The sequence below is a fragment of the Mus musculus genome, chromosome 15, assembly GCF_000001635.26.
Source record: "Mus musculus strain C57BL/6J chromosome 15, GRCm38.p6 C57BL/6J".
Lineage (NCBI taxonomy): Eukaryota > Metazoa > Chordata > Mammalia > Rodentia > Muridae > Mus > Mus musculus.
In genome coordinates this window covers 54,822,551-54,850,497 of record NC_000081.6, presented here as the reverse complement: position 1 = coordinate 54,850,497, position 27,947 = coordinate 54,822,551, and the positions used below count along the sequence as shown (strand labels likewise).

General features: G+C 40.4%; 1 protein-coding gene across 13 annotated transcripts in view; it reads left to right on the top strand.

Moving 5' to 3' along the window:
• The window catches only part of Enpp2 (ectonucleotide pyrophosphatase/phosphodiesterase 2), a 113,889-nt gene extending 102,292 nt beyond the window's left edge, over positions 1-11,597 (top strand). For 6 of the 13 annotated variants that reach the window (XM_006520596.3, XM_006520594.3, XM_006520595.2 and 3 more), the window contains 6 exons: positions 371-507; positions 2,188-2,323; positions 3,172-3,249; positions 4,553-4,685; positions 5,963-6,119; positions 10,962-11,596. In XM_006520596.3, coding sequence (XP_006520659.1) covers positions 371-507; positions 2,188-2,323; positions 3,172-3,249; positions 4,553-4,685; positions 5,963-6,119; positions 10,962-11,132 — 812 coding nt within the window. In that variant the 3' untranslated portion in view covers positions 11,133-11,596. Of the gene's footprint in view, positions 1-370; positions 508-2,187; positions 2,324-3,171; positions 3,250-4,552; positions 4,686-5,962; positions 6,120-10,961 lie in introns of all 13 variants that reach the window. The other 7 variants (NM_015744.4, NM_001285994.2, NM_001285995.2 and 4 more) reach the window with 2 other exon arrangements.
• Positions 11,598-27,947: the final 16,350 nt, after the last annotated feature.

The window sequence follows — 27,947 nt, the reverse complement described above, 5'->3', positions numbered from 1 at the left end:
AGAGTCTTCTTAACTGAACCCTGGACTAATCTGATATACCTCTTCAAAGGTCAAACCATTTCATTATGTAAAGTCCAACCTATTGGCTTTCCATTTAGCTGACTCATCTTAGAACTGACTGGATGTTTCCTTTCTATACAGACCTTTAAATGTGACACTTTCCAAACGCGTTATGGTTTTGACCCTTGGTTAGGTGGTCAGATAAATGGCCGAAGTGTTAGAAAAACTAACTTGATCAAATTAAGGAGAAGCTACTGTCTAATAAGTCAGCTATCAAACTCTAGGCAACTTGACTCCTCTTCCAATATTTTACATGTGATGTAAGGTTGACATTGCACTGAATGTAGATTTTTCTTTCTTTCTTTCCTAGAGAGACATCTCCTGTATGGACGACCTGCAGTGCTTTATCGGACTAGCTATGATATCTTATACCATACGGACTTTGAAAGTGGTTACAGTGAAATATTCTTAATGCCTCTCTGGACTTCTTATACCATTTCTAAGCAGGTTATTGAGAAAATTGGGGATTATACTCTTTATTTGATACAACGAGTGTTTTGATTAATAGTAGAATTTTTCATGATTGAAGAAACATTCTGTTGCATCTATTGTAATATTATTTTGTGTGTGTGTGTGTGTGTGTGTGCGTGTGTACATACACACCATGGCATGCCTTTAGAGCTCAAAGGGTAGTTTATCGAGTTGGTTCTCTCTATGCACTCTGTAGGTCCAGGGATTGAACTCAAGTGTCAGTCTTGGAGGAAGTACTTCTTCCTGCTTCATTGCGAGGCATTTTAAACTGCACTCAGTTTTCTGACTGTTCTCCTGTAATCCGTTGAAGGGAACATACTGATGCTTTTAGGTTTTGTTTTTTTCTTACTTTGTTCCCATTCTGCCCAATACTTCCAGAGACTACCAAGGTTTGTTTGTGTGTTTTAATGGATATTAATTTTTAGAGAAATTTGGATTTAGTGAAATGAGAGCGTCCCAGATACATATCCCCTCAGCCTGAATTAGCATTTTCTTTGTATTTTCTTTAATTTTTCAAAAGTTACTGAGAATTAAAAATAATTCTTAGATTTATTTAGTTTATGTGTAAGTGCCTTGCCTGCATATATGTATGTATATGCTTCATATTCCTTAGAAATAATAGAACATAGGATTCCTTGGAACTGGATTTATGCATGGTTGCGAATCACCAAATGGGTTCTAGGAAGTGAACCCAGGTCTTCAGCAAGAGCAGCAAGTGCTCTAAACTGCTGAGCCCTCTCTAGCCCTCTGTTTGTATTTTAATAAAAAAAAAAAAAGGCAGCCCAGCACTTGGGAGGCAGAGGCAGGCAGATTTCTGAGTTCGAGATCAGCTTGGTCTACAAGGTGAGTTCCAGGACAGCCAGGGCTACACAGAGAAACCCTGTCTCGAAAAACAAAACAAACAAACAAACAACAAAAAAAAGGCTTTAACTGGAGTTTCAGCTTCATGAGGATGAGATACAAAGCTATAGGTCAGAAATTAGAATAATTTATTTGGTAGTCTTAATATATATTATCCATATTATATATATCAAATATATGTTCTTAGAGATAGATATATTTTCAATTCGTAAATGTAAATAACAAACTACTTCCCTAACAACCTTGTTTATTCCTGTGTGTGTATACCTGCAAGTTTGTGTGTGTGTGTGCGTGCGCGCGTGCATATATAGTTATATATGCTAAAAAGGGATTTGTGTGTGTACATGCATGTGTTTGTATGTGTGTATATACCTGGTTCCTCAGGAAAGCCATGCACCTCCCCCCCTCCCCCATACACTTCTTCTTTTTTTTTTTTTTTTTTTTTTTGAGCCAGGTTCTCACACTGGCTTGGAGTTTGCTAAGTAGGCTAGGCTGGGTGGATAACCAACAGCAGAGGTCAGCCTGTCTATGCTTCCTCAGCATTGTACAGTAGGAGTTCCACTTTATGTATTGTTTAACTTCAGACATTGGTAAAGAGATTCAACTGCAGGAAACTAAGAGTTTGAAACTTATTGGCTTATTGTACTTAAAATGAAGGGCTCTAAAAAAGAAGTTAGAACTATGATACGCTAGTGAGTTTGGGTTTGCTGTTCAAAGTAGATGCTCTAGCTTTGCTGAAGTCATTTGGTCTCATCTCTGGAATAGCATCACTGAGTGTCTTTACTCCCCATGCAGGCTGAGGTCTCTAGCATCCCAGAGCACCTGACCAACTGTGTTCGCCCTGATGTCCGTGTATCTCCTGGATTCAGTCAGAACTGTTTAGCCTATAAAAATGATAAACAGATGTCCTATGGATTCCTTTTTCCTCCCTGTAAGTTGCAGCATGTTGGGCTGTGATCACTCTGTGTGTGTGTGTGTGTGTGTGTGTGTGTGTGTGTGTGTGTACCTTTGCAGAGTGGGAGGTATATTCTGGGGTTTGAAGCTTGTTGCTTAGGACTTCAGGGTTTCAGGGTTTCTTCATGGGGAAGCACTTGTGAGGCTGTGAGATTATCCCCCAAGTAAGCCTGAAAATAGCCAGATTTCAAATATCCTGCTCTTCCGGGAAAGTCTAGACAGGGGAACCTTGTTTTCCTCCACATTGTTAAAGGGAATCTGTAAGAAATAGTAAGTTATTAGGCGATTAGTTCTTTCTTAAGACAGGTGTTTCGTTTGACGGTTCCATATGGTTATATGAGTGTCATTTTTTTTATCCCCCTTGGTCTCTTTCACCTTGTCCCCTGCTGGGGTCCTTCTCACCCCGTTCTGCTCCTGTTTCCATGTCCTCAATTTTTTTGTGTGTGGCCCATTGAGTTTAATAAGAGTCATTTGCCTGAGTGTGGGAGGGAGGCTATTAAGTGGCACAGTCCTGCAGAGGTGATTTCCTGAGAACAATTATGCCTCATTATCTTAATGACATTTTTTAAGAGTCTAGGTTATAATAATGAAATCAAAGAACTACAGACTGAACTAGGTAGGAAGAAGTGGGCTGTAAATACTTCCTGAGAGCCGTTGAGGGACGCAAAGGGACTGAGTGGGACTGTTTAAAGAAGCTGATAGGGGGAAATAAAAGAATAGATCTGCCAGCTTCAAACTCTTTGGGTTGGCCTAAAACACTGAGTTTCCTGTTCATGTTGAGATTGGTAAGCAATGACTCAGTTTGCTCTCCCACCTGATGTTTAGATCTGAGCTCTTCCCCAGAAGCGAAATATGATGCATTCCTTGTAACCAACATGGTTCCAATGTACCCTGCCTTCAAACGTAAGTACGCTATTTACCCAATAAACTGTTTCTTAGAAGATAAATATTTTAAATTCGCCACTTACCTTTTTTACCCCCGTGCTGATTTTAATAATACCTTACAAATGTTCAGCTTATAAGTTGTGAAGATATTGCATATAAATTCTCTGTAGATGACCTACCTGGGCGGGAAGCCAGTGAGTCATCTAGCCCTTGCTCATAATTAGGAAATTGCCCTCATAAGAAGTGACCCAGGTCATGAAGTGGTAGAGCCAAACTAAACCACAGTTGCATTTTTTCTACCCTGCAGTTCTTTCTATTTTAATGCTTATTATTTTATGAGGGAGTCTTACTGAATTCTAGAGGTCACTTGCTACTTCCAAACATCCATATTTATTTATTGAACATGTCTGCAAAGGCCACGAGCACCCTTCTGCTTTAGGGTGCTTATGTTTTCTGAATATTGACCCTAAGATCCAGAAGAAGATTATGAATATTCTTCTTTATCGGAATATTAATTCAAATGATTTTAGGGTCATGCAAATTATTATTTTAACTTCTTTGAACATATAATAATTTGTTTTCAGAATAAGTATCCTTGGTTGATAGTGATTCTGTGAATTGAATAAGCACCATAAATTCTGGTCCTCAAAACCAAGTTCTAGTCCCTGGACTGTGACCATTGGCTAAGCAATTAAAAAAAAGTTTCCATTCTTTTTTCCCCGTACTGTGCATGAGACTCAGATTCTCAGACACATTAGACATATATACCCTACACCACTTAGCTATATCCTTAGCCTCTCACCCCTTCTGAGATGTTATTCCATGCAGCCAGAGCTGCCTTTGAGCTTTCTATGAAGCTGAGAATCATCTCAAAATCCTATGGGCTTTACCTCCTGGCTGCTGGGTACAGTTGTTTGCTACTACATGCAGTTGATGTGGTGCTGTGGTGAAGCCCAGACTTCGTATTTAATTTTGTCTAATGGCTAAGATACTCCTGCTCACACTGTAACTATCTGGCATGCTCTGCCCCCACTTCTCCACCTGGGACATATGGGTTCATTCTGCTTTCACATCTTGGCTCTTTAACCTCCCCTGGGAACTTTCCCTGACTCACTGGCTTACGCTTCCTACCTCCCTTGCAATGCCCCCTCTCTTTTATCTTCCCTTTTGCAAGTTCACAGTGCACCACACAGAGAACAGGTTCTGATGAGTCACAGCGGCTCTTAGCTTCTGACATTGCACTTGAAGAAGGCATCCTGCAGAGAGTTTGTCTGAACCAAGTGTATCTGGGCAGGAAGAATTGATTTGTTTCTTTGCACAGGTGTTTGGACTTATTTCCAAAGGGTCTTGGTGAAGAAATATGCGTCAGAAAGGAATGGGGTCAACGTAATAAGTGGACCGATCTTTGACTACAATTACAATGGCTTACGTGACATTGAGGATGAAATTAAACAGTGAGCTTTTTTCCCCCTGTTCTGTGTGAGATGCCTAAATTCTAGGATACCAGTCAATGATTCTCATGTGCTAGAACAGTTCATACTCTTAAATATCTTTTCTTTGAATTTCATCTAAAATCTTTAGTTGTTTTCCATCTTTGGTTGACTATGGCTTTAGAAGTTAGAATGAAAATTTGAGGTTTGTGATATACACGTTTCCATCTTATGATAAAATGTATCAGTAATTTTTTGAAATGACCATTTATTCTTCAACAACTCTTCAGTAGAGAACTTGTGATTTTAATTCATTTTCATTATTTTTAGAGACTTTTGGAGTCTTTCCTACGTTCTGAGCCAGTATGTCTTATTAGAAAGTTGCATATAGACTTTGGTTGACTCTCGTTATCGCTCTCCCCTTGGTGCTATTTGGGATACAAAAAGATAGGGCAAATGCTGTGTATATAAGGAGTATGTAGTCTAGTGCATTTATATATGCACAAATAAACAGAGATCAGCACAGTGTTCAAATAACAAAGATACTTGAGGAATAAAGTGCTACTTTGAAATACAGATAATTTTCAGTATTTTCAGTAATTCAAAAGAAATTTCATCTTAAGTATATATTTATTGTTGATCATTTTGGTACTTTTTAAACAAAATTAAGCTCACTCATTATTTCAAGATTAAAAATGATTAAAATTATAATAACACCAAGTTTCCTGAGGAATTTAAATGTGTGAACTTTACTCTACTGAAGAAAGCTCATTTAACGGCCTTGAGCTCATCCCCAGCTCTCAGCTATTAGTGATTTCTTTATACCAAATTCAAGATCTCAGTGTAGAATAAAAGTGTTCTTTTTCCTCTATACCCAGTGTCTTGTGATTCTAGACCAATTTCTATATCTATGATAGTGATCTTTCTGAAACACAAATCTAATATGATGCTCCACATTCCCCAAAGCTTCCATGGAATAGCTCCTAAGTTCCATATCCTGGTACCCTCAAACCATCACAATTTGTCTTTCATTGACTCTTCCAGCTCTTTGCTAGTTAGTATTATCCTAGTCACCATTGGGTGCCTCCAACTCTTCAATCCAGCCACTTGATTTTCTGGGGATATCTTTTTCTTCCCACCTGGCTGAGGCAGGTAGACAATTCCAGGCATAGAGACAACTATCAACTATGTTTAAAGATATAACAGGGGGCTAACAGAGTGTCTTAGACACAAGAGATGGGTAAGCAGTTTTAAGAGAATGTTTGGTGTGCCTTGTAACGTTATTTCCTTTCCTGACTCAGGTATGTGGAAGGCAGCTCTATTCCTGTCCCTACCCACTACTACAGCATCATCACCAGCTGCCTGGACTTCACTCAGCCTGCAGACAAGTGTGATGGTCCTCTCTCTGTGTCTTCTTTCATCCTTCCTCACCGACCTGACAATGATGAGAGCTGTAATGTGAGTTCAGAGATGCATTTTCATACTTAGCTTCTTAACTTATGTCCCCAGCATTGAACCAAATACATTATAAACCATTGGGAGCAGCCAGCTGAATGGAAAGGCGAAACAACCTAAGCAAAACTTTATTGAATCCATAGGGACCTGGTATCCTATAATAATAATAATTCTGTATTTATCATTCTCTTTCTCTCTCTCTCTCTGTCTGTCTCTATGTCTCTCTCTCTCTCTGTGTTTGTATGTGTTGCATGTGCGTATATGTGTATATATTTAACACAGTTATATTTATATGTTCAATTTTGACAAATGATAAAGTACCTCAATGTTTTCAGCTTCACAAAAAGAAAATCACAACATTTTGATAATAGTTAGGGTACAATAAGAGTTCAGAGGAAATTATTGTATTAATTTCTTCTTTTGTGGATGCTTGAAAATACTCACAACAAAAGCTTATAAAAACAGACACACACATACATACATGTAGCACTTATTAGTCAGGTTATCTTTGGCTACTGGTTATGGGAACTGTGATAGCCATTCCAAAGCACAGAAGAACATTTACTGTCACGTGGATAGAGGTGGGAGGCAGAATGGTTTAATGAAAAGGCCCTTAGCAGGGACAAGAGAGATGGCTCTGTGGTTGTGAGCACTGCTTGCTCTTCTGGAGGACCAGAGTTCAATTCTCAGCACCAACATAATGGCTCACAACCGTCTGGAACTAATCCCAGGGATTCCAATGCACTCTTCTGGCCTCTGTGGATACTAGGCATGCACACAATGCACACATATCGATGCAACCAAACTAGCTAGACTTATAAAATAATTAAAATATATTAAATTTAAATAGGAAAAAGTCCTTAACAATAAGACAGGAGCCGTGCTGTGTGTACAGAGTTAAAACTCAGGGAGAATTTATATAATCTCTACATGTACCTATATTTTGATGGGAACTCTCTGACGCAAGCTTGGGTCTAGAACTTATAGCTGATATACATTTATTTCACTTACTAGAAGGAATAGGCATGAAATCTGTAGAATAGGATTGTTTGTCAATAAATTACACTCAAATTCCTAAATTGTATTAAAGTGTTCTAGAAGAGAAAACACTGTATTAGGCAAAAGCTATAAACTCCTAGGCAGCCTACCATATGAGGGTGCAAATAAAACATGAATGGAAATAGCTACAATAAGAAGCAAAATACCATAACAATTGGTTCAGCCAAGATCATCATCTTCATGGGCGTGTGACTCTTGGACAATGGCTTCAATTATCAATGAAGAATTTAGGTCATGAGTGGTCAAAGCAAAATAAAGACTTCAAGAGATAATAGAGCTGTGAACTGTGGTTTAGGAAGCCAGTTGCAGTTATCTAAAACATTCGGGTTTGATGGGGGATAATGTTTTACACTTGATTTTTGCCAAAAGGCTACAAAGTGATGAGTGATGATTTAAAATTGTGTATAATCAAAAAAAATTTAAGTTATAGTGGTGTCATAGTAATAGCTGCAGAGGTAGTTGTTACCACATACTGAGTACTTGCCATGATCTACATATTATATAGGTCCTCAATATATATGGTTCCTGTCATCTAATTGCCTTGTAAATTTTCTTTTTCCTGCTTTTGTGTTAACTTCTGAAGAACTTCTATTTAATAAAAGATGATAGTTCATTGATAGGATACGGAATTTTAAATTCCATAGATAATTAGCAGATATCTGTAGAGAACTTTGGCAGTTTTTTCTTATTGTGCAATTAGATAATCAAGAACAAAATGTTTCATCAAAAGAGAAACGTTTTAGGCTTTGCTTTTAGGAGATAAATTATGTTGGAGGAGGTTGACCATGGTGTTCAAAAGGTATTGGCAAGAGTCACAGGATTGAGGTCCACAGCAGTTGAGCTGAGGTGTCATCTTAGGCATGTAAAAAAAGAGTCTGGAAGGCAGAAGTGCTGTGGCCGGAGGCTTTCTGGGGCCCTCTATGTGGTTGGAAAGGAGGAGGAAGGGGAAAACTCAAAGTGAGAAATAGGCTGCCGTGAGCTTGCTGGCATGATGTTTTAGCCGTGTTTGTTCATAGGAGAATGTAATACTCCTTGTAACATCTCCATAACTCCCTCAACAAAACCTCAGTCCTACTAAAAGCCAGTTGAGAGGTAGACTACACACATGTGAAATGAAACTCAAAATTGCTCTGAATTTGAAAGATAAAGTAAAGATTCTATAGGCAACTATACATATATCAGGCTATTTAAAGTACATCTCAGTACTTGGGATTCTAGTCTTTGCAAGAATGTGACAACGGTGAGTTTCAAAGGCTTGTTCCAAATTTAATGCCAAGAAAGTTCTAGGTGACAAAGAGTTTCACCCAGGAAATGAAATCCGTACGTACTTCTGGTCCAAGGAGTCTTCCTCTGATCACTGGTTCCTGAACCTACAGAAAGTTTGGAAGTTCTTCCGGAGAGCTCATGGCCAGCATACTTCTTTATTAAGAATCTTAAGTCCAATAGCAACTACTCCTATTTTTTAAGCTTACTTTTAAAACTACTGTGACTTGAGTCTATAGACCTTCTTTGGGAGAAAGTTTAGGAGAAAGGACAGGAGAAAAATAAATAAGTTAGGGTTATGCAAGCAGTTCAGAGGTTAAGGACACTGGTTGCTCTTCTAGAGCACTGGGGTTTAATTCCCAGCACCCATGTGGTTGCTAACAACCATCTATGAGCCTGGTTCCAGGGCTCTGGATGCTTTTTTGGGCTTCTGTGGACACCACACATAGGTGGTGCTAAAACATGCACACAAAACCCTTATACATGTACAAATAAAAAAAATGGAACTTTAAAAAGAATAAATACCTATAGCATAAAAACAACTGTGGATTGTAGTTTGGGTTATATTAATATTCTATTAGTTATTTTTAAAGCTTCTTCTTTCCTATTTTGGCACATATGAACTATATATGAATTTTATTAGTTTTGTATCTTGTACTACTAGCTTCATCAGTAAATATATTTTCAGCAAATATATTTTCATTACATGTAGTATACATGCAAATTATATTTTATTTGCATGTGGTGTATTGTAAATTGCCTTATGGCAAATTAGAGACAAGGTTTCAGCATTTGCAGAAGAGAATATTCCTGGCAATTTATGTCTCAAGGAAAGAAGTAGAAAGAGACAGGTTTTCAGCCTTGCATTCTTATCTTTCTGACTTGTCATGGTTTTGAATTAGGAAAACTTTTCCAACCCTGTCCACACATTCATATACGGCATTTACAACGAAAACACTGGGCTCACTGACCATTGAAAAATTCAAGAAAGGAGCAAAATATGAAAGTTCTTCCAAAATATAACCTCATGCTTCCCCTGAGGGGGTCTTGACCCATCAGAAGACCTCCTACTTTGTTAATTACATGGTCATGCTGAGGACTGGTCAGTAGCATTGTGGGTAGAGCTAAATTTAGGTTTGACTATACTGGGAGTTGCAAAAATCTTTGTTAGGCTAGGTAGGAGGTTATGAAAGGCCTGAATCCTCCCATCTGCTTGCAAAGCCATTTCTACATTTTGCCTGGAATGGCCAGGCATTGGTTTCCTGAACCAACAAGCTCACGATACATATTTAGACTTGGCATGAGCCACTGTCATTCTTGGTTCTGGTCGGTGTGGGTTGGAGCTTTCTGAGAAACCCTTTGCAGGTTCATGGGCCTCAACAGTTGGTTCACTGACCTCACTAGTAGTTGAGAGGTAGGCAAGGGCATCTGAAGGTTCTTGGTCCTGGGCTCTGTAGCACTCTGTACATTCCTCTAAAGACTCTTGATGGACACTTAAATCCAGAGGCATTAGGTAGCGGTGTTATTTGTGAAGACCTTCCTGTCCCTGGCTACTAATGAATGGTACTTTTGCTTTATTCATAGGATACTTGGTTCTTATTATTTTCCCCCCAGTGTTTCTTCCAAATTGAAATATTTTTGAGAAATGGAGTTTCTTCATTTGAATTATCCTTTAGTTTCAAATGAGACATGAAATACATTGTTCTGTATGGTTTTAGCCTAGAGGTTCCCCCCCTCCCCCACCCTGCCACACACACACACCAAGCCGTTTTATATGAGTGGCTAAGAGAGAAGGAGATTTCCTTCCTTTCTTTGGTGGTTTACTATTGTCTAAATTTCCTTTTCTTTCTTCCTCTCCTTATAAATTTTTCCCCCACCTCCCAGCATGCTGTTGATGTAAGCATTAGTTAGCATCTTTGTCAATCAATGAAGCTCCGTGGAGTAAGTAGCCTCACTAAGTCACAGAAGCTAGGAAACAGTGGCATCTCTTTTCCAACTCAGACCTTTTGGGCCGCAGAGAGCCCAGTGTATCAACTGACCTGTTTCAAGCTGAACATTCATTATCAGATAGTCACTGACTATCTCCCAGATAACTGATGGGTGTGATAGCTCTTCTGAACAGGAATACACATGTAGTTTCCTATGCTAGGCACTAGGTCTCTGCCTATTTTGTGAGATAGAAGAGCATTCCAGGGTGTGCTGAATCCAATCCTTCATTTGATGGCTGAGAAGAAAAGCAACCAGATCAGATTCTGAGGGTCAATGATTTTTTTCCCCATTTTGATTTGTGTTCTGAGAAACCAGTGAGAAGAACACCTTTTCACACTACATTTCTCATTTGTTTGGTACACTTTATCACTGTGAGAATGTCTACAGGCAAGGAGGGGTATTTGTGGTACATTCCTGACAGAATTCAGTAGAGATACGAGGGTCTGGTGGGAACAATATGCTTGGGTGTGTGTGCAGAAAATGACCTAGTCTAACCTTGTCTAGAAAAACCTGATTGCTTCCCTTCCCTTGCAGAGTTCCGAGGATGAGTCGAAGTGGGTAGAGGAACTCATGAAGATGCACACAGCTCGGGTGAGGGACATCGAGCATCTCACCGGTTTGGATTTCTACCGGAAGACTAGCCGTAGCTATTCGGAAATTCTGACCCTCAAGACATACCTGCATACATATGAGAGCGAGATTTAACTTCCTGGGCCTGGGCAGTGTAGTCTTAGCAACTGGTGTATATTTTTATATGGTGTTTGTATTTATTAATTTGAAACCAGGACATAAACAAACAAAGAAACAAATGAAAAAAAAAAACCACTTAGTATTTTAATCCTGTACCAAATCTGACATATTAAGCCTGAATGACTGTGCTGTTTTTCTCCTTTAATTCTTGATGTAGACAGAGTTGTGTTCTGAGCAGAGTTTATAGTGAACACTGAAGCTCGTGATCCAAGTAGAAGCTTCTACATGGTGCTGCCAGTTGAATATGTGCATTGAGGAAATACTAGGTTCCCAGTGCCCAGTCACCACGTGTAGTCCTGTTCTGTATTGAAAGACTGATTTTGTAAAGGTGCATTCATCTGCGGTTAACTTTGACAGACATATTTAAGCCTTATAGACCAATCTTAAATATAATAAATCACACATTCAGATTTTCCCTGGTTCTGTCTGGCCTTTGTTTCTTTTGCAGATCTGGAGCTTTCCCTCAGGTGTGTGCATGCGCAAGAGGGCCCCGATTCTCTTGCATTGGGTCCTCTTCCCAGCTGCTTCCTTGATATTTGACTAGATGATGGTATAGGTACATGCATACGGGAAGTCAGAAGGGCAGAGTTAAAACAAACCAGGGCCGGGGAAAACATAATTGTTTAGTAAGATATTTCAACTTTGAAAAAAAAAAAAAAAAAGGTCTCTTGATTGATTCAGTTCAAAATTCTCCATAGTAGATTCAACCTCAATTGTTTTATGGAGTTAAGGATGTAGTTGATGGAACATGTGCAAGACAGTGTTCAACTCCCAGACCTACAAGAATAAAAACTTTATTAATCATATATTCTATTCAAAACATCCACCTAGGGGCTAGAGCAATGACTCTCCGTTAAGAGCACTGACTGCTCTTCCAGCCGTCCTGAGTCCAATTCCCAGCACCCACACGGTGGCTCACAGCTATCTGCAATGGGATCTGGTTCCTTCTTCTGATGTGTGTGAAGGCAGAACACTCATATAAAATAAATAAATAAATAAACAAACAAACAAACAAACAAACTCACCCAGCAATTATAGAGAATGTAAAGAGAAAAAAGTAAGTTGAATTGAGTTCTAGATGTAAACATGTGTAGGCAACCGACCAAGGCAGAGAATTGCCAAGGGCATAAGGTCACCATGCAATGTCAGAAGAGCATGGATGGGTTGTGGGTTATTTCAAAGCACATAGTTATGGTACTGTACAACCACATAGATATACATCAACTATGTACGGTACATAGTTGATGAGCAAAGCCAAGAGGTCATTAAATATTGTTAATCAAATCGTGGAGAAAGATGAAGTTGTCTTGTTAACATCGACAATAATACTGTCACATTGCCAACAACTGCTGGTCTTATTTTTTTTTTTAATTAAATAGAAGCATATGGCTTTATTTCCCCTGTGGTGGTCATCACAATTGGTCCTTTTAAATCTATTTCTGTTTAAATCTATCACTGTTGTGATAATCACAACTGGACCTTCAGTAGATGAAATGAGTTTTTCAATTTTTATAAATATTCCTTTAAATTGCACTAATTTAAGAAAAAAGGAAGGAACCGTGTCAAGTGAGGAAAACCAACATGACATCAAAAGCTGATGCCAGGAGTGTGTGAACATTCAGAGATGATAGAGGAACAGTGACATCTGAGAAGCAGGGCTCCAAGTCTACCTTGGAAGGAAGAAGTGTCTGTGCGCTTACCAAATTTAGTTAGCCTCTGTTTATTGGGTACTCATGGTTGCAGGCATGTCTCTGCTACGTGGTATGCCTTGTGTTGTATGCCTTCCTTCACAAACAGGAAGGCTGGGGAAGATTTTTATGGACTGGGCGAGGATGAGGTGTGAGTGGTAAGTGGTCTTGGAGTTTGGAATAGAGAACCAGTAGTGCAGAAATGAGCATGAATTCGGTTCTTCATCCATTCTGTATTTGGTCGTTTGGTAATAAACATCTTATCCAGCACTTACACAGGTCAGTAGGGATAAAACAGTGAATAAAAACCTACATGGTTCCTGACCCCATAAAACTTATTTTTTAAGTGAGTGGAAGATACTATTTAAGGTGTTAAAGTGGCACACTTGCAAGGGGAGTGAGTGTCAAGGCTGTGGAAAGGAAATGACCTCGGAGAGAACATTCTAGTTTAGATTAGGAGGATGAGAAGAAGTGGCCTCCAGGAAAACAGAGACTGGAAAGAACTACAGATGGTAGGAAAAGTCTCAGATCTGAAGGCTTATGACAATCTGAAAAGGATGCCCCTGAACGTACACAGTGGCATCTAGGTAGGCAGGGAACAGGCCAGGTTCCAAAGGAGTTCTGATACAAGGTGTCTTGATCCCGTTCCCTGTGCACTGGAGAATAACTGAGAAGTCTCATGTAGGATGTGATGAGACCTGACTTAAGATTTCTGCATACTGACCTGAGTAGGTAGGAATTACACCGTGTGTTCTGGATAGTAACCCACACAAGAATAAACCCAACAAAAGGGTCCACTTATGAGAGCCTTGCTTATCTCCCCAGAGTGTCACTGAAGGGAACAACAGTTAATTGTGAGCTGCTTGTGAAGATAGATTTCTGTCACCTGAGATTGAACTCATCCAAAGATGGGTTAAACCTAGACTCCTGGAGAGAGCAGGGTAAATTTACTTGAATCCCACTGCTCTATTTTTATTCTTGGATCAAAGTTTTTTTCTCATAAACAAACTTAATGCCCAGAGAGAACTCAACCCCTGTATATTTCAAGTAAGTGGCTTTGCAGATAAATACATGCCATTAATTGTGGGGTTATTTATGAGAGTCTCTGAATGGACAGGGACTCTATTAAAAATGAGGTCTAGAAGACTATTTTAAGTTGGGATTTTTTTTTTAATATATGGAGTCCTTAGTCCATTCATGCTCCCATTGAGCAAGTTGCTAGCCACTCACTAGCATGGTGGTCCTAGCCCAGCGGATGGGCTCAGAATCTGCCTCTTTAGAATGATCTCACTGAAAACAGCCACATGCTTTCCCAAGGGAGAAAACACTGAATTGTTTTGAAGAGGGTTGACTCTTAAAAAAAAAAAAATCTCTGAACAAAAGCCTTGCTGGGTGCCAACTTGGTTTGCGTAACTGCCTGAGAGCAGCAACCCCCAGCTTCCTGTACCATTGTTCCTTGTGGTGGTTGGGGAGAAGGTGGTTGTGGGAGACCCAGATGACCTCTCCTGTTTACACTTCTCTCACTGCAACTCTGTTGTTCTGTCTCCCTGCTGAATTAGGATTGGGCTACCCTGTGGGTGGGAGGTAGGGATGGCAATGGGTAATCTCCTGTGGCTTCCAAGCCAGCGATTGTTTGAGGCAGTGACAAACACAATTCAGATGTTCAAGTTTATGAGCTGGGGTAGAGAACTTTGCTGGAGGTCCATCCTAGGGTGGTAGTGGTTCCTGTTTGGGCTGTGTTTCTAGGAAGCCTGTGTCCTTGACCTCTCTTGGCAACCGGTGCTAGTTGGAGGGACATGTGGAAAAAGTGAGTCCTGACATTTTTTTCTTCTCTTACTTCTTCGCCATTCTCTTTGTCGCCCTTCCTTCTCATCCTTCACCTCTTCTTCCTCTTTCTTTTTCATTCTTTCCCCTCTTCCTTTCCCCCTCTTTTGTTTTCTCTTCTTCCCATTCTTCTTCATTGCTCTCTAATTCCAACCGTGTTGAGGTAAAACTGACACAAATAAACGGCACATATGTAAAGAATACATTCTGATAAACTTTTACACATATGTACATCTATGACACCAAGTTAGTAAAATATATCCACCATACCTGTGCTGCTTGGTTGGTTATTTATTTATTCATTCAATCAGTCAAACTGACACAAGCTGGAGTCACCTGGGAAGAGGGGACTTTAATTGAGGAGTTGCCTCCGTCAGATTGGCTTGTTGTTGACAAGTCTCTGGGGTATTTTCTTGATGACAGATGTGGAAGGGCCCAGCTTGCTAGGAGTAGTGAAATGGCACTCCTGGGAAAATGGCCCTGGATTGTATATATAAAAAAAAAAGCAAGTGGTCTCTGCTTCTGCTACCGCCTTGGCTTTCTTCGAGGACGAACTGTAACCTGCGAGCAGAAATAAACACGTTTCCTCTCCTACCTGATTTTGGTTCGTGTTTTATCACCAAAGTAGAAAGCAAGCTAGAACAACACCCAGATGCTTGTGTCACACAGCAACCTTTCATATTCTCAAACCATACCACCTCCACTCATAACCCTCAGACTTTGACCTACAGCTACGTTACCATAGAATAGTTGGCACTATAGCAGTTTTTTTACTAATGGAATACTTAAGTAGTTACAACTTGGTTCCAGGCTTGTTTCAGTATAGTTTTTCCAAGACTCATTTAGATTATTGTACAAGCCATCGTCCATTCTTTTTTTAATTGTGCAGCATTCTGTTCTATAGATGCAACCCGTTGGCTTAGTCATCTGTTGGTGGACACTTGGATTATTTTCAAGTTTCAGCTATTGCAAAAGAGCCACATTGTTAAGAACATGTGTATAACTTTTTGCATATGGGATTTGTTTTCCTTTCTCTTCAGTAAAAACTTAGGTGTGGAGTGGATTGATCCTTTGGTAAATGGATACAATTTAATTTTTTTTTTTTTTTTACATAAGTGTCAAATTCATTGCCAAAGTGGTTGAATTTGATATTCCCATGAGCCATGTTTGAGAGCTTCATGGTCTCACGTTTCCAGTTCTTGATATGAGTAGTCTACTTTTGGAAATTCTAATAGGTTAATAATAGTATTTCACTGATTTTTTTTTCTTTTGAGATAGAGCCTTATTATATAGTCTGGCTGGCCAGAACTTGCTGTGTATGTAGCTCAGCTCAGGCTGCTCTTGAACTTGCAATGATTCTCCTGCTTCTGCCCCATGGGCTGGGATTACAGATATGTGCCATCAACCCTAGCCATTTATGTTCTTCCTCAGGACTAGCAGTGGCGAGCATCTTGTCACATGATCATTCACCATGCACACATTTCACTCAGGAGATTTCTGTTAGAGGACCTTGGTCATGTGAAAACTTCAGTTGCTTTTAAAGATGTTTAAGAGGACGAAACACATGAAACTCAAGAAGAATGAAGACCAAAATGTGGACACTTTGCCCCTTCTTAGAATTGGGAACAAAACACCCATGGAAGGAGTTACAGAGACAAAGTTTGGAGCTGAAACAAAAGGATGGACCATCTAGAAACTGTCATATCCAGGGATCCATCCCATAATCAGCCTCCAAACGCTGACACCATTGCATACACTAGCAAGATTTTGCTGAAAGGACCCTGATATAGCTGTCTCTTGTGAGACTATGCTGGGGCCTAGCAAACACAGAAGTGGATGCTCACAGTCAGATATTGGATGGATCACAGGGCCCCCAGTGGAGGAGCTAGAGAAAGTAACCAAGGAGCTAAAGGGATCTGCAACCCTATAGGTGGAACAACATTATGAACTAACCAGTACCCCAGAGCTCTTGACTCTAGCTGCATATGTATCAAAAGATGGCCTAGTCGGCCACCACTGGAAAAAGAGGCCCATTGGACATGCAAACTTTATATGCCCCAGTACAGGGGAATGCCAGGGCCAAAAAGTGGGAGTGGGTGGGTAGGGAAATGGGGGGGAGGGTATGGGGGACTTTTGGGATAGCATTGGAAATGTAAATGAGGAAGATACCTAATAAAAATATTTTAAAAAAGATGTTTCAGAGGTCTTTAGCCTAAATTTAGATCTCTTGCATATAGTTTACAAGGATGATTTTTCCAGTCTGAGATTCACTTTTTATATTGTATTATGAAGACTAAAGGATTTTAAAGAATTATTTATTTATTTTATGTATACAAGTCTACTGGAGCTGCCTTCAGACATATCAGAAGAGGGCATTGGATCCCATTAACAGGTGGTTGTGAGCCACCATGTGATTGCTGGGAATTGACTTCAGGATCTCTTAAAGAACAGTAGGTTCTCTTAACCACTGAGCCATCTTTCCAGCTTCAGATTAGAGTTTTTTTTTTTTTAAATGTGATTTTTTTATGTGTCCAATTTATTATTTTGATTTTTACTAAATTCGAATTTGGTTAAGTGTCTAAGAGATATTTGCCTAATCCAACATGGCCAAACGTTTTCCCTTTGTTTTATTCTAGGAGTTTGAAGTTTGCATAGTTTACTTTAGACTCATGGTTCACTTCCTATTACTTTTGTACATTGGCGTCATATAAGCTATGTGCCTGAGCTCTTTTTATTTTTTTGTATGTGAAGAGCCACATGTTTTCAGCTGCATTTTAAAGTTACTCTTCTCACACTCCCATCCCCTCCTCTCTTAAGCCTCCTCTCCCCTGGGACACTTCTTAACAACCCCCTCCCTCTTTTACGACTTCTTTGGGTGTGTTGCCCACTGAAATTGATTAGACTTCCTTGCCGAATGTGGATGGGGGTTATTAGTGGGAGCAAGAACATCTCATCAGTGGCTACACCACTGAGAGAAATGACATCCTCTCCCTCAGGTAGGAAGGACCAAGCCCTGTGTGTCTCTCCCCACCCATGAGGAGATGTTGAAAAGCTGGGTCATGCATAAGCATCATTCATATCTACAGAGAGCTCATGACAGCAACAGCTTTGTCTAGAAGACATCTCTTGGCTGCAATGCCCTCATCCCCTGTCTCATATAAGTCTCTCTGCTTCTTCCTCTTGTAGGATGTCCCCGAGCCTTGGAGTGGTGCTATAGCTGTCCCAAAGCAATTCGCTCACTCTTCTCATCTTCATTTTCCACTCTAGTCATAATCCAGTCATGTGTGTAGATGCTGTTTTGTTTCTTCACTCACTCTCTCCCATTGATCTGTCTGCCTACTGCTTACTCTGGCACATTCTATTTGAATTACCACGATTTCATAATAACTTCAAATGGAAGCATTGCCAGCCTTCTGGCTCTCTTCTTTCCTATATATCCAGTCAGCTGGAGTTCTCTGTGCTTCCATGCAAACTTTAAAACTGGCTTACCATTTTTTAGAAAAAAAAATCTATTGGAATTTTTTTTGGCTCACATTATTTAGTGTTAACATCCTCACCTATCTGGAAATGACCTACGAATAAAATGTATTTTGCCACTGATGGTTGGCCTTTTGTCTGACTGAAAGGTCTTTATTTCACTTTTTGACTTTTTAAAAATATTTTCAGTGGGTGAAGAATTCTAGGTTGACAATTCTTTCCTTCAGTGCCCGAGACATATTGCTTCATTGTCCTCTGGCATGCTTTATTTCTGATGGAAATGCTGTCACTCTGGGGTTTGACCTCTTTTTCCTCTGGTTGCTTCTAAAAAACAAATTTTTTGGTCATTTTTAAGCAACTTGATTCTGATGGGCTCTCTCTCTCTCTTATCTATTTATTTATTTTCATTTCTTTTGCTTAGGGACCCATGAGTTCACAGTTTTCATCATTTTTAGAATGCATAAGGCTATTCTTTCTTCAGATGTTCTGGGCTATTTCAGGGTTTTACATTGTACATGTTTCTGGTTTAATGAGCATGTGCTGTCGGCCATCTTTTTCCGGCTGTTTCATCTCAGTTCTGCTGTCTTCCAGCTCACCATTCTCCACCCCTCCGCCTTTAAAGCTAACTTGAAGTTTTAAAGGCTTTTAAACCCATTTAGCATTTTTTGGGGGTAAAGTTTCTCTGTGTGTATGCATGTGTGGTATTCATGTATGTGTGTATGCATGTTCACATGTGTGTGGGCATGTGTACAAGTATGTACAGGTACAAGTGGCGGTCAGAGGTTGATGTTAGCTGTCTTTCTCCAGTGATACGCACAGTATTCACCTTACATACTATGGCCAAGTTTCTCAGCTGATCCTGGAACTTGCCATTTAGGGCTGGTCTGACAAGCCAGCTTGCCCAGGGGAGCCCAGTCCCTGTCTACCTACAGTGCACTGGACTAAGGGTATTTGGGCTGCCATGCCCACCCAGCCTTTATACGGATTCAGTTGTTCTAGACTTCTGGCCCTCATACTGATGGAGAAATAACTTCCACTCACTGTGCACTGTCCCTGCAGTTCATCTTCCCAAGTTCTAAGTATTTTCCTTACAGAGAACCAGAGTGATAAATATTCACCTGAACATCTGAGAGGGGCTCTCTGCAGCATCCTGAGAGGATGTCTGTGTTTCATTCACCAGCAGGTATGACCCAGACTTAGAGTGGGTTTTCTATTCAAATATGATCTAGATCTTAGGTGGGTCTTCCTACTTAAAACAATCCAATCAAGAAAAATTCCTCACAGGTGTGCCCAGCTGCTTGCGTTTTAGAGAACTCCAGATGTAGTCAATTTCACAACCAAGGCTAGGATCACAATGGTGGATCCAGAGTTTCCCCCAAATCAAATTTATTTAACAGCAAACTTAATCAAACACTTACTAGTGCTCAGATTTAGTTACATGTTGCAAATATGAAAATAGCTTTCAATTTCAGTGCTCACACATTACCCTGGGTCACAAATATGTGTTAAAATACATTTAATGAGAAAGAGCTACCACACTTTCACAAGGACATTAAAGATGACCCTAATATGATCCAGTGAGTATATAGATATGTAAACTCTTTCATTACTCACAACAATTCTGAGTTTCATATTAAACTCATTTTACAAGTGAGAAAAGTCAGGACTGGAGAGATGGGTCAGTGCTCAAGAGAACATACTGCTCTTGCAGAGGACCTGAGCTCAGTGTCCTGCACTTATGTCAGATGTGGCTCATAACCTCTGCAATGATGGAACAAAGGGGTCTCATACATGAGTGCGTGCGTGCGCACGCGCGCACACTCACTCACACACACACACACACACAAACATACAAACATACGAGAGGGGGAAAAGGGGAAAGGAGAGGGAGAGACAGTCAGACAGAGAGATAGAGACAGACAGACACAGAGAGAGAGAGAGAGACAGACAGACAGAGAAAGAGAGAGTGTTATTTGGTCAAAATCTCTTGTCCTAAGTCATGTAGATAAGGCGGAAGCTAACCTGCCTTTTAGGGGAGAACCTATGGGTGCGGAAGCATGAGAAGTGAATCCTGATAAGGTAAGTGAAGGCTGATGAGATGTTCTTCCTGCAGAAACATGAAGAAGCCAGTGTCCTTAAGGCTTGCAGATGGTGGACTTCTGCAATTGCAGCACACACAGGAAGCTGGATTCAGTTTCCTGCAGCATTCTCAGGCTGGCTTTGGAACTGGGAGGTTGCCGTCCAGATAGAATGGGTTGGCCGAACTCAAGTAACAAAAGAATGCATGGAAAGAATTTAAACTTTAGTCTGTCCATTCTGCATCGCTCTTTAGCATCTTGATGCTGGACACTGACATAAGCTATCTTGGAAAGCACTTTCTGAGTTCAGTTGGGTAGGCAGGCAGTGAAGGCTTTTGCTGTCCCTGGGTGAAAAATGAAGACGCAGCCAGTGTCATTAGCCTTGAGGATGGAAAGCTCTGGCAGTGAAAAAGAGATTCAATGACAGAATGAATAAAGGAATAGACATAAGTCAGAGTCTTTTTACATTCAGTAGTTGGCAAGAGAGAGAGAGAGAGAATGGAGTCTCTAACTAAGACTTTTAGAGAGGCAGAGCTGGAAGGCAGCAAAAAGCAAGTAAGTCGGCTTTGAAAGGTGGAGCTCGGAGTGTTAGTAAATCGTGCTGGTGAAGACTATGAGGAGATTAGTGAAGAGGGCATCCAAACCATGAGTGGTGCAGCCAGGCATGTAGGTGTCAGCTAATGCTGGAGGCTCGGATGGCATTGCCCTCATTTTAGACAGGGTCTCTTGTTGATTGCCGTGCATGGCCTGTGCACTTCTAGAGATTTTCTTGACCTCACCTCCGATTTTGCCATGAGAATGCTAGGATTACAGATGGAAGCTACCATGGTAGACCCTCCAGGAATCAGAGCTTAGGTCCTCAGTTCATCTTTCTAACTCTGAAAGACTTCCACAACATTGGAGTTCGTCAGTGAAATTAAATTCTAGAGAGCAGGCAAATTCGATGGGAATTTGAAGTATCTCCTGGACTGTTTGGAAGTAAATTCAATGGATTGGTTTGAAAAATGGACACAGTGGGTTGCCATGCAGAGAAAATGATGATCCCAAGACAGTGTGTAGAGATGCCCTGTGGAGAAACGTGGGCGGGAAAAGACACAGGAGAGACGGTGACGGGGAGATATACACTAAGGAGGGTTTGTCTTCTTAGGATGGGAAAAGCTTTACAGGCTATTGAGAGGGAAGGAACTAACATCGTAGGAAACTGAACTATAAACACATTTGAAATTGAAATGTAGCAGATGAAGGAAGACTCAGACATAATAAATTGCTTCTAGTATATGTATCTCATTAGTTAAAATTATTAAAGTACACACGATCCCCATCAGCCTTTCTCAAATGGTTCCCTGAAGACCAGGCACAAGTGATGGATTGGTTGGTTGAGTCCACACATTTAAAAAATTAAGTTGGCTATTAATACTTGAAAATATCAACAAATTTCTAATGAAACTCCACATTTTGCCTTCTTTAAGATGCCAATGATTGAAAATGTTAGCCATTGCTTGATAGGCTGACAATGGGAGCCTCAGCTGCTGCTTCTTTTTTTTGTTTTGTTTTGTTTTGTTTTGTTTTGTTTTGTTTTTGTTTTGTTTTGTTTTTTTTTTCGAGACAGGGTTTCTCTGTATAGCCCTGGCTGTCCTGGAGCTCACTTTGTAGACCAGACTGGCCTCGAACTCAGAAATCCGCCTGCCTCTGCCTCCCGAGTGCTGGGATTGAAGGTGTGCGCCACCACGCCCGGCTGCTGCTGCTTCTTATATCAGGGTTGACAATGGTTTCCTCTACCGAGCTGGATAGTGAACTCTTCAGGCTTTGCTACAGTCTCTAGCTATTGTGTTAACATTTGGAAGCAGCTATAAACAATACATAAATGCACTTTGCTGTGTTCCAATAAACTTTATCTGCACAGACTTGACTTTTGTGCATTTTAAAGTTATAAAGTAGTGCTATTTCTGGCTATCTTGATAATGCCAAACAATACATATGGGCAGTGTGGGCAAAGAACAGTGCTTACGCATGCTGATGGGAATGGTGCTGTGACCGTGGAAATCAGTGGGGATGCGCCCTGTAAAACTAAGCCAATGTTACTGTATGACCCAGCTCTACCTCTCCTGGTCGAGATACTCAAGGGATTTTTATGCACAAATACGTACAATACACATATATGTACATGGCCATACATAATATATATATATATATATATATATATACACACACATATATGCATAAGGTCAAAGGCAAAGAAGGGCAACAATGAAGGAGGAAGAAGGGGTCTAAAATACAGGGAAAGGAGGGCCAAAAGGGATAGAAAAATTATTGTATGTTTCCTTTCATATGCAGAATTTAAAATTTAAATATATATATTCATGTAAATATATATACAAATATGTGTGTTTGTATCTGTGTATGTGTGTGTGACATGATGAGGAAGAGGGAGAGAACCAACAAATGATTGGAGGGAGGTGTGTAAACAACTAATAAGATGGAGTATATATGAACAAAGTACAAAGATATTGGCTATAAAGGTGTTGTAATGAAACCTATCTTTTTCAAATTAGAAAATCATATATATGTATGTATGTATATATATCTATATATGAGATTATAAAAATATTTATCTTTAATTTTTTTATAGTCCAGCTGTTATCCCCCTCCTGGTCAGCCCTCTAACAGTCCCTCATCCCATTCCTCCTCCTCTCTGTCTCCAAGAGGATGTTCCCAGTCCCCCTCCCTAGAAAAAAGTAAGAAAACGTTAAGGATTTGTTTAAAAGGAAAGGGAATAGAGAAAATTAGTGCAAGGCCTTCCTGAGCTAGAGAACAAGTTCAAAGTCAGCCTGGACAACGCAGTGAGACTCTGCCTTAAACAAACACAGAAAGAGGGCTGAGGGTCTAGCTTAGGGGTGGCGTGCTTGCCTAGAAAGCAACCTCAAGTATCACAGTCAAACAACAAACAAAACGACCTTTGTCAATTGGTTTATGAAATCACTCAGACTAGTGGCCAGTGCCACTCCTGTACGAGGTTGTCATGTATCCAACAGCAGAGGCCCCTTGGTGATTCCTCATCCTTCACACTTTACCTGAGGGCTGCCAAGAGCCCGCAGTACTCTGTGGGGCCACCCGGGCAGCCCCTGGAGTCAGGCAGCTGGGGTTTTGTGTCTGTCTTCTTAGGAAGCTCACTGTCTGTGTCATGCCTTTCTGAACTGAGCCCACTGAGAAAGCCAGTCAGGTAAATGCAAGTTTGCATCCAACAAAACCAGGCTGTTTTTGGGTACATGGTAAAGTGTTTGCTATTTTTAAAAATATTTCAAATATCAAAAAAGTAATGACTCTTCTTCACATGTTGCACAGACAGAGACAGCTGGCCATCTGGATGCGAACGTGGGTCTTTGAACCTGCTCGCTGCCTCAGGTTTCCTCACCTTAAACTTATTTTTTATTCAAATAGTTGAGCTAAGTTGCTTTCTCCAAGTGGAGGATACTTTGTTGCTTTTCTCTTCTTTTCTCTTCTTTTCTTCTTTTCTTCTTTTCTTCTTTCTTTCTTTCTTTCTTTCTTTCTTTCTTTCTTTCTTTCTTTCTTTCTTTCTTTCTTTCTTCCTTCCCTCCCTCCCTCCCTCCCTCCTTTCTTCCTTCCTTCCTTTCTTTCTTTCTTTCTTTCTTTCTTTCTTTCTTTCTTTCTTTCTTTCTTTCTTTCTAGGTTACCTTTCAGCTCTGTGGCAAATTTTTTTTATTGGATATTTTCTTTATTTACATTTCAAATGTTAAACCCCTTTCCTAGTTTTCCCTCCGAAAATCCTCTATCCCTCCTCGTACTCCCCAACCCACCCACTTCCGCTTCCTTGCCCAGGCATTCCCCTATACTGGAGCATAGAACATTCACAGGACCAAGGGCCTCTCCTCTTATTGATGATCAACTAGGCCATCCTCTGCTACATATGCAGCTAGAATCCCTCCATTCTTTTTCTTTGATTGGTGTTTTAGTCCGTGGGAGCCCTGGGGGTACTGGTTAATGCTGTAAGATCAAGAATCCACATTGTCAATAAGACAAAAAGGCCACCAACAGATTGGGAAAAGAACTTTACCAATTCTAAATCTGATAGGGGGCTAATATTCAATATATACAAAGAACTCAAGAAGCTGGACTCCAGAAAACCAAATAACCCCATTTTAAAAATGGGGTACAGAGCTAAACAAAGAATTCTCGCCTGAGGAATACCGAATGGCTGAGGAGCACCTAAAAAAATGTTCAACGTCCTTAATCATCAGGGAAATGCAAATCAAAACAACCCTGAGATTCCACCTTACACCAATCAGAATGGCTAAGATCAAAAATTCAGGTGACAGCAGATGCTGGCGAGGATGTGGAGGAAGAGGAACACCCCTCTGTTGCTGGTGGGATTGCAAGCTGGTGCAACCACTCTGGAAATCAGTTTGGTGGTTCCTCAGAAAATTGGACATAGTTCTACTGGAAGATCCAGTAATACCACTCCTGGGCATATATCCAGAAGATGCTCCAACTTGTAATAAGGAAACATGCACTATGTTCATAGCAGCCTTATTTATAATAGCCAGAAGCTGGAAAGAACCCAGATCTCCCTCAACAGAGGAAGGAATGGATACAGAAAATGTGGTACATTTACACAATGGAGTACTACTCAGCTATTAAAAACAATGAATTCATGACGTTCTTAGACAAATGGATGGATCTGGAGGATATCATCCTGAGTGAGGTAACCCAATCACAAAAGAACACACATGATATGCACTCACCAATAAGTGGATATTAGCCCAGAAGCTCAGAATACCCAAGATACAATTTGCAAAACACCTGAAACTCAAGAAGAAGGAAGACCAAAGTGTGGATACTTTGATCCTTCTTTGTAGGGGGAATAAAATACCCATGGAAGGAGTTACAGAGACAATGTGTGGAGCAGAGACTGAAGGAATGACCATCCAGAAACTGCCCCACCTGGGGGTCCATCCCATATACAACCACCAAATCCAGACACTATTGTGGATGCCAACAAGAGCTTTCTGACAGGAGCCTGATATAGCTGTCTCCTGAGAGGCTCTGCCAGTGCCTGGCAAATACAGAAGTGAATGCTCACAGCCATCCATTGGATGGAGCACAGAGTCCCCAACGAAGGAGCTGGAGAAAGTACCCAAGGAGCTGAAGGGGTTTGTAGCCCCATTGAAGTTGTTGCTTTTCATTGAGTTTTAAATTATGTTTATTTACTGAATACTTTCCCTGCTTCATTAATTTTACTTTAATTGCCTATAGGCATTTGCTTTTGTTTCTCAGAACTGCTGCCCAGGCATCTCTGACTTGCCTGCAGTGGAATTTTGACATTCGAAGGTAGAAAAGCCTATGCTTGCTTGTTTGAGTGTACTTGGGTGGTAGAGGCAGTTTAATCTTTATGAGTTTGAGAACAGCTTAGTCTCCATGGTGAGTTCCAGTCCAGCCAAGGCTATATAGTAAGACCTTGTCTTGAACAATACAAACAATGTATGAAAATATTGGATAAACCAAGGTGAAGTGTTATGCTGCACTAATTCCCATTTTTGTTAGTGCTTTGCCAGAAAAATAGATGATCATTTTAATCAATTAATTTAAAAAATAGTTTGGTTCTTTACAAAATTTTAAATAAACTTCATTATAAAAAACATCTTGCAAAGAAACATCACACACACAAATTAACAAGACCCAAAGTCTATGCATCTTGAAGAACTTCTATACAGTTCAAATAGCCATTCTGCAGCTGAAGGCCTTCATGTAAGAGTTTACACTTTTGCTATCAGTTTTATTCACTGCACTCCTTTTTCCCTTTGTGGTTTTATCACTGTAGAAATTACTAGTGAGCTACCATATGCTGCTGGGAATTGCACTCAGGACCTCTGGAAGAGCACTCAAAGCTCTTTTTTTCCCCCATTTTTTATTAGATATTTGCTTTATTTACATTTTATTTATTTATTTATTTGTTTGTTTATTTATTTATGTTAGGTATTTTCTTCATTTACATTTCCAATGCTATCCCAAAAGTCCCCCATACCCTCCCCCCACTCCACTACCCACCCATTCTCACTTCTTGGCCCTGGCATTCCCCTGTACTAGGGCATATAATCTTTGCAAGACCAATGGGCCTATCCTTCCAAATGATGGCTGACTAGGCCATCTTCTGATACATATGCAGCTAGAGACAAGAGCTCTGGGGGGTACTGATTAGTTCATATTATTGTTCCACCTATAGGATTGCAGACTCCTTCAGCTCCTTGGGTACTTTCTCTAGTTCCTCCATTGGGGGCCCTGTGATCCATCCGATAGCTGACTGTGAGCATCCACTTCTGTGTTTGCTAGGCCCTAGCATAGTCTCATAAGAGACAGCTATATCAGGGTCCTTTCAGCAAAATCTTGCTAGTGTATGCAATGGTGTCAGCGTTTGGAGACTGACTATGGGATGGATTCCTGGGTATGGCAGTCTCTAGATGGTCCATCCTTTTGTCTCAGCTCCAAATTTTGTCTCTGTAACTCCTTCCATGGGTGTTTTGTTCCCAATTCTAAGAAGAGGCAAAGTGTCCACACTTTGGTCTTCGTTCTTCTTGAGTTTAATGTGTTTAGCAAATTGTATCTTATATCTTGGGTATCCTAAGTTTCTGGGCTAATAGCCACTTATCAGTGAGTACATATCATGTGAGTTCTTCTGTGATTGGGTTACCTCACTCAGGATGATGCCCTCCAGGTCCATCCATTTGCCTAGGAATTTCATAAATTCATTGTTTTTAATAGCTAAGTAGTACTCCATTGTGTAAATGTACCACATTTTCTGTATCCATTCCTCTGTTGAGGAACATCTGGGTTTTTTCCAGCTTCTGGCTACTATAAATAAGGCTGCTATGAACATAGTGGAGCATGTGTCCTTCCTACCAGTTGGAACATCTTCTGGATATATGCCCAGGAGAGGTATTGCAGGATCCTCCAGTAGTACTATGCCCAATTTTCTGAGGAACCGCCAGACTGGTTTCCAGAGTGGTTGTACAAGCTTGAAATCCTACCAACAATGGAGGAGTGTTTCTCTTTCTCCACATCCTCGCCAGCATCTGCTGTCACCTGAATTTTTTATCTTAGCCATTCTAAGTGGTGTGAAGTGGAATCTCAGTGTGGCTTTGATTTGCATTTCTCTGATGATTAAGGATGCTGAACAAAACCTAGAATAGCAAAAAACTCTTCTCAATGATAAAAGAACCTCTGGTGGAATCACCATGCCCGACCTAAAGCTGTACTACAGAGCAATTGTGATTAAAAACTGCATGATACTCGTATAGCAACAGACAAGTAGACCAATGGAATAGAATTGAAGACCCAGAAATGAACCCACACACCTATGGTCACTTGATCTTTGACAAGGGAGCTAAAACCATCCAGTGGAAAAAAGAGCATTTTCAACAAATGGTGCTGGCACAACTGGCAGTTATCATGTAGAAGAATGCGAATTGATCCATTCCTATCTCCTTGTTCTAAGGTCAAATCTAAGTGGATCAAGGAACTCCACATAAAACCAGAGACAGTGAAACTTATAGAGGAGAAAGTGGGGAAAAGCCTTGAAGATATGGGCACAGGGGAAAAATTCCTGAATAGAACAGCAATGGCTTGTGCTGTAAGATTGAGAATCGACAAATGGGACCTCATAAAATTGCAAAGCTTCTGTAAGGCAAAAG